This window comes from Anser brachyrhynchus (assembly GCF_964034855.1).
Source record: "Anser brachyrhynchus genome assembly, chromosome: 1".
Lineage (NCBI taxonomy): Eukaryota > Metazoa > Chordata > Aves > Anseriformes > Anatidae > Anser > Anser brachyrhynchus.
This window is the reverse complement of record NC_137694.1, coordinates 76,108,503-76,121,731: the sequence shown is the minus strand read 5'-3', so window position 1 is coordinate 76,121,731 and position 13,229 is coordinate 76,108,503. Positions and strand designations below refer to the sequence as shown.

At 39.1% G+C, this 13,229-nt stretch overlaps 1 protein-coding gene across 10 annotated transcripts in view; it reads right to left on the bottom strand.

Moving 5' to 3' along the window:
* Window positions 1-13,229, bottom strand: part of ITPR2 (inositol 1,4,5-trisphosphate receptor type 2) — a 269,668-nt gene that overhangs the window by 134,902 nt on the left and 121,537 nt on the right. For all 10 annotated transcript variants that reach the window (XM_080580204.1, XM_080580210.1, XM_080580206.1 and 7 more), the window contains 3 exons: window positions 12,330-12,530; window positions 6,119-6,370; window positions 4,721-4,846 (listed from right to left, as the gene is read on the bottom strand). In XM_080580204.1, the coding sequence (XP_080436330.1) occupies window positions 4,721-4,846; window positions 6,119-6,370; window positions 12,330-12,530 (579 nt within the window). The remainder of the gene's footprint in view (window positions 1-4,720; window positions 4,847-6,118; window positions 6,371-12,329; window positions 12,531-13,229) is intronic.

Here is a 13,229-nt window from a genome sequence, read left to right as displayed (position 1 = left end):
CCTAAATCAGCACATTGCGTTCCACTTACACATTTAGACAGATTCAAGAAGAAAATGGACCTTTCCTCCCATTGTGAAGCTAGGTTGGAAGAGGCTTTAGAGACAGATGAGACATAAACACATCAGGTTAGAAAGATTTCGTGTAATGTTTAACTTCTTGCTACAATCACCACAAAGAGTAGCAACAGCGAAGCCCATTTGCAGAAAAAAAAATTAAAGAGCGGGAAACAGAAGGAAATACCATAGTCCATACCAACAGCCTTTCAGATTTTAGACAACATTTCTTAAGAAAGCCACCTGAGGAAGATATGAATGACAAACTAAAAACAATGAAAGAAGAGAATGAATGGTACTGGGACAACTCTGGAGCACAGAAGGATGATTAAATGGTAGGAGGATATGGAAAGATTTATACAGGTGAGTCCTGAAGACACCTTTTGGTACAACACTGAAAGTTTGTTGCTGCATAAAGATGTCAGGCTTAAAGAAAGGAAAAAATTACTGGACCGGTATACATGCTTCACTGTTTCTTTTCTTTTTTTTTTTTTCCCAACGTGTATTAACATTTATAGTCATTTTGAATTTGCATGTCAGTGAAAACAGTAGTAAAAGGAGACCTAAAAGGAGTCTACACAGAAAAAGACAGTGAGAAAGGCAAACAAGGACTATAGACTATACTCATCCTACCTCTTCAACAGCCTTTGAATAAGCAGTTCTAGTCATGTTCAAAAAAAAAATAAAATGACAAAATTATTCTCTTTCACCTATGCAAGCCACAGACTTCTGTAATGTTCTAGAGAATCTATGCAAGAATAGAATTTATTTTCTTTACAGACTTCTGGAATAACTTTCAAATTACTATCTGAGCTTTTAACACAACCATGAATCTGTGTACTACATAGTTATCATTACATCATTTTATGGATGGGGAACTTAAGTCCAGAGAAGCTGAGTGAATTGCTTAAGGTCACAGAGAGCAGTTGGTGATTGAACCAGAGAAATAATCTGCAGCACCTGAATCTCACACAGGGCAAACATGCTCTCTAATTACACTGTGCCACTGTGACACTTGGATACCACAAGACACCAATTTCACCAGCAGTGTTTTAAGGAAGGTTACTGACGTGACATCCAAAAGCACCCACATTGAATGGAAGATTTGACTCATGGGAACACAAAAGCATTCTGAGTAGAGTATAACACAAAAGCATTGTCATGTGGTAGGCAGAGGAATAGCCAAAGATAACTTGCAACCTACAGGAATTAGGCATCTGGAGGAGCTCTGTCTGTTTTTCTATAACGTGTCAGAAAAACAAGTCATGGCCCAAGACAGCACATTTTTATCACCCCAGAAAAGGAAAGATTTTGGTCAGAGAAGCAACAGTGCCTAAACTGAAATAGCAAATTCTTCAGCCCTTCAGTTTGGGAAAATTATGACACCTTCTCTTCCCTAATCCTCAATGAACATAAAATATTGAGTTAATAATAAAGCTTAAAAAATAATTACAAAAAAATCATAGACCTAAAAACCTCTTGACGTTCTTCTGCCTTTAATTAATCTGCATGCCCATTTTCTCTGGAACCAGTAGTTCTGAGGCTGAGCATTTGTGATCCCAATGGGAAGAGAGAGAGCTGTGCAGCGCAAGCACAGTGAATTTAGAAATCAACAAAACTAAATTCCAATATGCTTTTAAGCTTTCCCCTTCACTCATCTAACAAGCAGAGCCATGTGTGGGGGGGACACAACTGTGCTCCAACACAGGTCTGAAAAATTCCCGTCATGGAAGGAATTTGGAAATCCTCTCATTTGCTCTTATCCTTCTGCCCTTTAGGGACTAAAAAATGTTTCCTTGTGGAAGAAAAAACCTGAAATGAATGAAATGGAGATGAAGATTGAGAAAGCAGTGTTTAAAAACCCCATAAGAGGCTTTGGGACTAAAACTCACATGAATAATACTTCAAAAATTCTGCAGAGAAAGCCATGATGACTTTACAGCTGTCAGATGCTGGCTCTTCCTTTAATCCTGTTCAGAATACAGCTGCTGACTTACGGAACAAGACACATGCAGGAAAGGAAAGCCATTCCTTGAGCAGCACCCACTTCACTTAGTGCTACACTCTCTTTGAGTCATACTTGGGAGAAAGTAGGTTGGCAGAAACTGTAGAAAAAGGGTGTCTTTGAAAGTGAAACTGCTTTTGCAAACTGAATTCATATACAAATCCACCTAGTGTTTGTTTTGCAATGTATCACATTGTTGAAAGAGAATGACAGTTGAGGACTAAATATTTCCTTCTTGGGTATAGCAACAGATAAGAAAATTGGTTTTTCTTTCCTTTTTTTAAAGGGAAAAAAAAAAAAAAGAAGAAATCCAACCTGAGGATAACACTCTCCATCTTTCACCTTACTGCTCTCTAATAACAGACTCAGACTCAAAGCTCACAAACTCACCCACTGACAGCCATTTGTAGCCGCTAAAAGGAAAGCATTTCCCCCTCCCCCACGCAAAAGCATCTCTTTTAGCTCACTGGAACACAGGGGATCAAAGGGCTCTTTTTCTAAATGCTTTGAAAGCTATTGTAACATCTTTCATGAAGCTGACAGCATTCTAACTGCCCTGATAGCTACATAACGCTGATGTATTTATAACACACGGGCTCTGCCTGGGACCCAGAAAACCAGATCTTAACAAATACACTCAGTAACATACACGACACAGCTACCCAGAGGGACCTGGCAGAAGAGCAGAACTGGCCACTTTGGACATGCTCGTTTATAGTTCTTTTAGCAGTTAACCTTCACTGAAAGGACTAATCAGGCACCTACTCTGACGACTTCGCAGAACAAAATAAAGCTGCATTTTGCAATTCAGAAAAAACAGCATGCATACACAAAATACAGCATTAATAATATACTCGCTATTCACCTCTGAAGACCTGGAATCTAATCTCTTATTAGAAGGAGAAAAACAAACTCAGGGCTCACTAGCATCAGGATAACTCTAAATCATATGGCACCAAGCAGCATGTCTCCAGGCTCGTGAAGAGAACTGTGGACACAGCCCTCTTTCTGCATATGTCTGCTTCTAGCCAAGGGGCAAGCGAAATTGATCATATTAAATAGCTAGGGAGGGCAGTCTGTCTAGAAGGTCAGTTCTGGGACATAGCTGGAATGGGTAACGCAGAAAGGGATTAAAACAGGAGAAAATATTTCTAGGGATAAAAACAGCAAGATTAAAAAACAGAATCTCCCTCCAAGAAGGTTTCTGTTCTTAATTTTCAAATGAGGTTGGCGTGTCCAGAAGGTCTTTCACTGTAGAACAGAGCCACAGAAAAGACAAACAGCAAGAAAATAGGATTGCAAGGTCTCATTACTACTGAAAATGGCTACCACCAAAAAAGAGAGAACAAGTGCTCTGGTGTTAACCTGCCCCCAGAAAAAAGGCAAAAATAAAAACATTTATAAGTTTTCTGTTTCACAAAGAAATGACCAGGTCCCTGTGCTTATCAAACACCACAAGTCTCTGAACTCATTATTCTTTTGGCCATAAATCATGGTGACTATTGAGGTATGGTATTTTCTCCCAAAAGGTTTTAAAGAAATTATTTTGTGGTGCACTACTACTTTGGTGGAAGTGTCTGCTGCAGGTCTGAATTGAGATTCTTTTACCTTTCCTTCTCTAATTTCAACAAAACAAAGAATGTAAGGAGTAAAAACATGGAGGATTATAAAATGTAATGGACCATGGACCAGGAAAGGATAGGCATGCACTAAGACAATGTGCTTTGTAACACCTCTAAAATGCCGTCCAGCAACAATGATCAAATACAGGCCACAAGCACAAAAAAAAAGTGTTTCTACTTCTTCACAGAAAGAGCAACTCTATCATTTGGCATTAATAGTAGGCTCTTACAAGAAACATTACCTTCAAGAAAAGGGATATGAAATATAAGCTGCACTCATTATGTCACACTAGCTTCCCCTCATAGTTTCGCTACTGTATGTTATCCTTCTTTAAGTCATCAGTCTCCCTGCTTTTCTGCCTCCAAAGTATCAGGAAATGGAAGCCTAAAACAACTGATGACTGGAAACTTAATGCAACAAGTAATGACACCAAGAAAATGACTGGGGTCCACAGGAATTGAATGCCTACAGTACTAACCCTGTCCCATCACCTTGCAGTTGATAGCTTATACACAAATTAGCTCTACACCTGCCTTTCGCAGCCCCGAGAATGTAGAGATAGTAGAATAAAAGGCAAAAAACAGGTCAAGGTGAAATTAAAGAAGGAATATGAGAAAGAATTTCTTTATCCCTGACCTTCACTGTATTAATAGCGTAAACCAAGGAAATTACAGAGGTTTTTGTTGTTTGTTTGTTTTTAATTACTACTGCAATGAGATATAACACACACTCACAGAAGAACACATTTTCAACCCAATTCATTGTGAGTCAAACCCATACATATGACTTATTTTTCTGGAAGAAAAGAGAAGGGGACATTGGTTCCAAAATACCCTTTTAGAAAGAGAAGACTGTTAGCAATTAGCAGGTTGAATGATGATAAATAAAATACAATAGAAATGGCAATCTGATTTAAAAAAATCTGTTTATATTCAACCTTGGAAAAAGTAGTTAATAAAATAAATGAAGTTCGCAGAAAGAAGTTATTGACAGTTCAGTTGTCATCAACAACTATACTGCAATATTCATAAAGCTTACCCTTGCCATATCAACAAGGAAGTTCTCAAATAACTTCCAAATATGGTTACTGGCATAGATTTCTTTCATTTCCACTTCAGTGTCCACGTAGCAGTGGTTAACAAAATTAACATAGGCAATTTTCACCTGCAGGAACAGCAAATGCACAAACAATATGAAATAGAACAACAAAAAACGTTAGCATTCTGTTGTCTACCTGCAAAAACACTGAATGATAAAGATCATCCTTTACATAATAAGAAACACCAATAGCAGTAATACTGTACATTTAGTTCTGAAGATTTAAGTGGTAAGTGTGGCAACAAATGCATTAATGTACTTAATGAATGATCACGTGAAGAAAAATTAAGAGGTTTTGCAAACACACTAACATTAACCCCCCTAACAAAGCAAATCAATAATATATCTGATACTAAAATGACATTCAGACTACAAGGGCCTGGCTCCAAAGTCAGGAACTGTCAAAACGGAGGACACCCAGGTACTAGTCAGATGATCCTTGTGGGCTGATACCTTGCAACAGGCTTGCTAAATACCTTCTTTAACAGAGCTGAGACTGCAATCCCTATTTTCCTACAATCCTATGCAGTACTTATACTCAGGGTGGGTATAACTCAGACTCAAATGGAAGAGAAAGCTTGTGCAGCACTGGAACTACAGACATTAACGTTAGGAGGAATTTTTGAGCAAAGCAAGCATTTTTCCTTATAAGAAAAGAATCAGTTATCACAAGGTGACTTTCTCATGGCACGGAGGGATTATTTATTTCTGCAAGGCCCAACTGCATTGATATGAGAGCCATGCCTCCAACAGATAGCCTGTAGAAATCTTCACACCTCTGACCAATGCATAGGACCAGAACAAGTTCCTGCAGAGATTGTGTAAAGATTCCTTTTGATCACATCAGGTTTGGTACAAGCACTTCCATTCTCATCAGCCTGAGGTATCACAGTCCTGCTGAACCATGACTGGTAGTACGTGCAGAATTAGGCCTCTATAAGCAGTGAATAAAAACATTTGCCAGACTGGAGCTGAAGTTAATAAAAAAAAAAAAAAAAGACTTCACAAAGCTCCCACTGATTTCAGCGTGTCCAGAATGTTACCCCACAGTTGTCAACAAATTGAGGCAGTGGCAAAATATTAACTTGACAAATCACTCTCAGAAAATCACAAAAAAATGACACATCACAAGCTGACTAACAAAGTGCTGTACAAGGGAGAGTTTTCTATTTAAGAAAATACTAGCTATCTTTTCTCATTTAGTCAACTTAACAAGCAACACCTTTTTCCAGCCTGTTTTCTGTGCAAATATTTAACTTTTCAAGATATTAGAAATAACAAAACATTTTCTGAGTTTCTAAAAATTGTAAGTCTGCTTCATCATTCAGTGAGTCTTACCTCAGGTATGCAGTCATCATGGGTCACCACTCTCACTATATCATCCAGTGGCAGGAGTGAATTGCACTTGATCTCTGTATATACGTTTTTCCCTTCTGTACAAGCTGCTAGCAATTCCACTAGAGTGATGTGATATGCTAAAGGTCCACTTTCATCTGCTCGATCTCGCTCTGAACACATCATTTGGAGTAGAACTGGAAATGATGCTCTGTCATTGTAGAATATCAGCACATCTTCACCACCATTTATCAGCTGAAAAAGATACCACAAAGCTTTAAGTGCCCTGCAATGCAATCATTTTCTTAATTATTTAGTTCTACCTTTAAGTACACAAAGATTCTCCAGCTAGAGAGAGCATTCTGGAAAAAAAAAAAATTAGTCTGATATGGCTTACCAAATGCACATTTCAAAACAATAGCCAAGGCAAACTTCTGCTCTTATCTACTATAAGTGCAAATCTGGAACAACTCAACAAGGAATGAGCTAATGCGAGGTGAACTTCAAGTTTAATCTCTATGTAACTCTGTGTTTACCTAAGAGATTATGCCATCCTCATTATTCCCACTATCTCAACGTTTGTTTGAAGTTAATTAATTGCCCTTACCTCCTGTTATGAGGCCGGGATGCATTATTATCCCTATTTTACAGGTAGGGACTTGAGGTACAGAAATTAAATCTTACGTGCTACCTCACACAAAAAGCCTGTGGCTCACCCAGAATTTAACCATTCTTCTGTTAGGAAGAGCTCAGCAACTGAAACAAGGATGAGTCTTCCTAACTGTGCAAATTTGGCAGGTGAGTCTTGACACTGTCATTGCCATGCCAGCACTTCCATTTAACAGAGAACTGGTGTATGTGATAAATATTTGATTTTGCTACAAGTACATTGCTCATCTCAGGAGGATCCACAGCAGAAGTGGATGTTGGCAGCACCATTTCAGCAGATCTCACAGAAAAGTTTTGCTCTAATACTGTTTTGTACGTCCTTCACACACACCTATACCGAATATGTGAATAGAAAAAAGAGAACCAAAGAAAACATAGGTCCGCTACTTGATGGGGAAGGTCACCTCACAGACAAGGACATCGTCAAAGCAGAGACATTTAATGCCTTTTTTGCTCTACCTTCGATGCTGATGATGGGCTTCGGGACCCCAGGTGCCCTGAGCTGGAGGACCGTGACAGTGAGAATGATAAACTCCCAACCAACCCTGAACAAATGCAGGATTTGCTGCTCCACCTGGATCCATACAAGTCCATGGGTCTGGATGGGATTCATCAAAGGGTGCTTAGAGAGCTGGCTGACGTCATTGCAGGACTTCTCTCAATTATTTTTCAACAGTCTTGGGAATCTGGAGAAGTCCCACTGGACTGGAAGCTGGCAAATGTACCAATTTCCAAGAAAGGCAAGAAAGAAGACCCTGGCAATTACAGACCTGTCAGTCTCACATCAGCGCCTGGTAAAATTATGGAGAAGATTATTCTTTAAGTTACTGAAGCACACCTGGGGGACAATGCAGTCATTGGTCCCAGCAAACATGGGTTCACAAGGGATAGGTCCTGTTTGACTAACTTGATTTCCTTTTATGGTAAGATGAAGTCGATGAAGGGAAAACAGCTGATGTGATCTCTTTGGATTTCAGTAAAGCTTTTGACACAGTTTCCCATAGGATCCTACTGGACAAAATGTCCAGCATACAGCTAAACAAAAACATCATACGATGGGTAAACAATTGGCTGATGGGCAGGGCTTAAAGGGTTGTGGTATGTGGGGCTACTACATCAGGCTGGCGGATGGTCACTAGTGGGGTCCCCCAAGGCTCCATTTTAGGGCCAGTCCTCTTCAATGTTTTTATAAATGATTTGGATGTAGGACTAGAAGGTGTTTTGAGCAAATTTGCTGATGACACTAAACTTGGAGGAGTTGTTGGCTCTGTTGAGGGTGGAAAGGCCTTGCAGAGAGATCTGGACAGATTGGAGAGCTGGGCGATCACCAACTGCATGAAGTTTAACAAAAGCAAGTGTCGGGTCCTGCACCTGGGACGGGGCAACCCTGGCTATATGTACAGACTGGGCGACGAGACGCTGGAGAGCAGCCCCACAGAGAGGGATCTGGGGGTTGTGGTTGACTGCAAGTTGAGTATGAGCCAGCAGTGTGCCCTGGCAGCCAGGAGGGCCATCTGTATCCTGGGATGCATCAAGCACGGCATTGCTAGTCAGTCGAGGGAAGGGATTGTCCCGCTCTACTTTGCGCTGGTGCGGCCTCACCTCGAGGACTGTGTGCAGTTCTGGGCACCACAGTACAAAAAGGACATTAAACTGTTGGAGAGTGTCCAGAGGAGGGCGACGAAGATGGTGAAGGGCCTAGAGGGGAAGACGTATGAGGAATGGCTAAGGTCACTTGGCCTGTTCAGCCTGGAAAAGAGGAGGCTGAGGGGAGACCTCATCGCGGTCTACAACTTCCTCACGAGGGGGAGTGGAGAGGCAGGTGACCTATTCTCCGTTATCATCAGCGACAGGACCCGTGGGAATGGTGTCAAGCTGAGGTAGGGGAAGTTTAGGCTAGACATCAGGAAGAGGTTCTTCACTGAAAGGGTGGTTGCACACTGGAACAGGCTCCCCAGGGAAGTAGTCACTGCACCAAGCCTGTCTGAATTTAAGAAACGTTTGGACTGTGCACTTAGTCACATGGTCTAAACTTCTGGGCAGACCTGTGCAGTGCCAGGAGTTGGACTCGATGATCCTTATGGGTCCCTTCCAATTCAGGATATTCTATGATTCTATGAATATACGTACTGGCAGTGCTGCTCTGTGAGTCTGTGTGGAGCCGTAGACCTCTCTGCTCTCCATCACTTTCCTTTTAAGCATAGTGAACTCTCACTGAAGGTGTTATTAAGTTCCCATAAACCCTTTCTAATACAGAATACAATTTGGCAGCACAACAGCCATACTATTTTGCAAATAAGGCATTTGACATATCCAAGTCCCCATGTGACAAAAATCCTAGCTTAATGAATTCAAGGGTAGAAATAAAGGTTGTGTGGAGCTGTAAAGAAGTAAGAAAGCAGCAAAAGCAGGAATGAAAATTAGTGTCCCAGAGGAACTGAGAAGTAGCAACATTCAGGAAACAATTCATTACATTTTCCAGTGTTACAAAATTTCAGTTTTTGAATTTACAATGTATGGAGTGTGTTTTCCTCATTGCTTTCTTATTTTTACTTTGACAATTTGATAGAAAATTGTGATGTCAGTTATTCCTGCACTTCCTATTCCTCTTTTTATCCTTGGATTTTTAAAATGTTTCCAGTCTGACTTTTCAAAATAGACATTCTCTGGACAATCCACAGAACAGAAAAACGTTTTTAAAGGTACAAGTGCTTGGGAGGGAAGGAGGAGACAGAATAGGAATCCAGAAGTCATAAATTTAATTGCACTCAATGACAAAAAGGAAATGGGGCAAATAACAGTATTCAAAATGTTGGAAAATTGACCTATCCAACATTTTAATACTCATGTCTGGAGTACTATGCTCTTAAGACATTTCAAATACAAAATAATAAAAATTCCACAGCAAACCCTCTGGGAAGGTAGATGTTTTGTCACTTTCCATTAAGTTGACCACCACATTCATGTATGTTTTCCATTTATGTATGTTTTGCACAGAGGAGAGGGAAGATGAATCTTCCCAGGTTTCCTCAGAGTTACAATCTTATGTCAAACCCAGACATATCTCTTCCAGTATTGCCTGATAAAAGGGCAAGTCAAGTCGATCCCTCATCCTTTCATGTACTTATCACTGATGAATGAGTAAGAAATACCAGGAGATACTGAGTTTGTGAAATATGATGATGCACGGCAAACTTGCTACATACTGACTGTGAGGAATCACAAACCAAAGCGGACAATGTTGCAACATCACAGAAAGAGCTAAGGGGAAAAAGTAATAATCTTAAATGCAAGGAAAGAAGATGCCATTGTCTTTCCCCAGCTTAGCCACTTTTAAATGTAACTTGCAAAGGGAATCCAAACATTGACCTAAAAAGAAACAATTCTGTTTCTAAAAACAGAAAAGGAAAACAAGTACCTGTTGCTAGCCAGAGAAAGTTCTCACTGAGCTCCATGAATTAAGTTAAAGGAGTTAAGAATTCTATTCAAGTATAATGAAGGCTGGCCAGCATCAGAGGAGCTGTTGATGCTACACAATGTATCAGTCTGGAATACTAAGGATAATAGAAAAGTCTGCTATCCCATTGATCTGATTCAAAAGTAAGTTCTGCTTCCCCTTTTGTAATAATGTTTGCAGTGACAGGCACTGTTCTTCCAGGAACCTCAAAGCAAGCTTGTAACAAAAAAAGCGCCCTAAGGAACCTTTCAGGTAGGTCAATATAATTAATAGCAATCCAATGACATGGGGACCAAGATATGAAAACACATGAAGAAAACAGATTGGGAATTTTCAATGTATTTTATGGAAGTACTATTTCTAATGGTATGTGTGCACATTCTAATACATGTAAATATGATTAGTTTATCACTTTCTCCCAGTAAACAGGAATAAGCTACAATATACTTCCAAGAGGTAAAATACAGGAGTAGTTGCAGGCATGTTGTACACTCTCACTCTATCTTGTCTTGTGGTAAATTGTTTACACAACCCATCTGGAGGCACAGAAAAGTTGCACAGCTTATTTAAGGTCACAAAGTGCATCTCAGCTGTCTGCTTACAAGCTGTCCTGACTTCTCAATTTCAACCATTACGCTACACTGTTTTTGTTACATTGCCAAGCCATTCCAATACCATTCAAATTTCACTATTAGCATTCTTTTCTAACAAATCATAATTGCTTAACTGTAATTCCTTACATTTTTTTTAAGCAAGTCATCATCTTACCTTCTTTCATCAAAATAAGGGTGTTCCCTCCCCTCCCCTAAATTCCTGCAGAATTCATGATGTAAATGTCACATCCAAGTTGATTTTGATTTTCATTATGCAGTCAGCTTGAAAATGTAGTATGACAATTTATCTTTGTGCTATTATATATCAGTAACAAAACGTATTTAAATTGAGAAAAATCTCAAAACTGTGTTTGATGAGAAAGTAAAAATCTGCAAGAAGCAGAGGTGGATGGGGAAATATCTAAAAGCACTGAGGCACAAGAACTATTTGAATTATGTAAATCAAAGGCTTATAATTGATATTACATTTTAAAACACTTCAGTCAAATTGAAAAGGTTGAGGTGGATTTCATTAAAGGTTATCCGTGTAGGCTGAAGCTTTATATTCTTAATTAGAAGTTTTTCCTCTTTGTTGCTGTGGAATGAAATTTCAGCAGGTTTTAATTCTGCTCATACACTAACTATAGCTTTCCTCTGTTTTCTTTCTGAAGATACACTTTGAAAAAAACAAATGCACTTTGAAAAGTAAAGAGAAGTGTTTGTTACTATGAACCTACCTGGGCTTTTTACCATTTTCAATTTTCCCCACTTTACTAATCTCATTGAACTTTTAACATAATTACAGTTAAATGCACAAGAGTCTGCAAGTTGAAGACTTCATTTATCATGCACACTATATATCAAATCCTACTTGCAGAGAAGTCAATTAGGTATTTCCTTAGTAACATTACTGGCATAAAGATTTGTCCACGAACCACTCTGTGGAATTTATCAGGTCAGAATCCAGATTTAGCTAGTTGGAGTAGTTCTACTAACTCTAGCAGAAATGCCCCAGAATTACAACATTATAAAAAAAAGCAGAAACTAGTAGGTAGAATCATTACATGGTTACACAGCAAAAAAGTGGTCTACAACACCACTTAAGACAAATTGATAGAGGTAAGAGCCTATTACACAGTAAAAGAGTACCACAATATTTTAAGTTGGGCATGTAGATGGGATCCTAAGATACACTACAGGAAAATGAAGGTTTATGTAACTCAGATTTACATGCCACATCTTCTGCAAATAGACATCTCTGTATCACTATGATAACACCCATGTTTTCTTTCTAGTAGCTATACAGATGGCCTTATAAAATTAGACTAAACTCCCTAAAACATCTGCTAAAATATTATTTATGATACCAGTTAAAATTCTAAAGCTATGATGCCATTTTATACCATTGGTATTAAGAGCAAAGAAAGCAACCTCAAAATACTGATGTGTTAAAAAGATATCATGTGAACAATTAAAATATGAAGCATTAACTTACCTCTGTCATTACCATGTCCTGGCATTTTTTCACGTATTTGCCATCTGCTTTTACAATGGTCTGCAGGAAACGCAAGTATTCCACATGACGGCCATGGGTCTCAATGCAGTGTACAAAATGCTGCACCACTCTCTCACTGATTTCGTTACAAAGAAGGTAGTTATTCATGAAGATGTGCCGCATGGTTTCAGCTTCCAGAAGCTAAACAGATTATAATTGAAACAGCAGATTTATTCTGAGGTTGAGAAATACGCAGGGCTCTAGGCTAGAGAAAGGCATACTGGTAAAAGGAGACTGAAAGAATACAGTGTGTACCAGCCAAGATATTAACCAGTAACCTTAAGGTTACTTTCCTTTCTGGATTTTATGATGACATTTCTCCACACTTTTCTATGACTCCAAAATGTCCTAAGTAGGCATAAACAAAATATATGCCCACGTGAAAGGTGAAGACACACATACAGTACACTGCTAGATCACTGTGCTAGAGCACATCCAGACAGTATGCACTCTGCAAACTTTTACTTCAAACTTGCTCCAAATGCTCATGAGAGTCAGGCGTGCTCCTGGAGCACACACTTCTGTTTCGAATCATCTCAAAAGAATAAGGAATTCACAAACACATTGAGTTTATGCCACAACATGAACAAAAGCACAGTAACTGAGCTGACCAGAAAATTAGCTTCCAAAGAACACATATGAAAAAGTGCAAGCAGGCTCCATACTTTGCACCTGAATTAAGTGTTAATGTTGGATAAGATGAAATCTGAGATCTAGTCTCCATCACAGTCTGGTCAGCAGCCTTCACTAACTTCACAAAAAAGTATAAATAAAAAATAACAAATGTTTCCTCAAGTAATACAAACAAGTCAGAGGTCTACAGTCCTAATATTCACACTT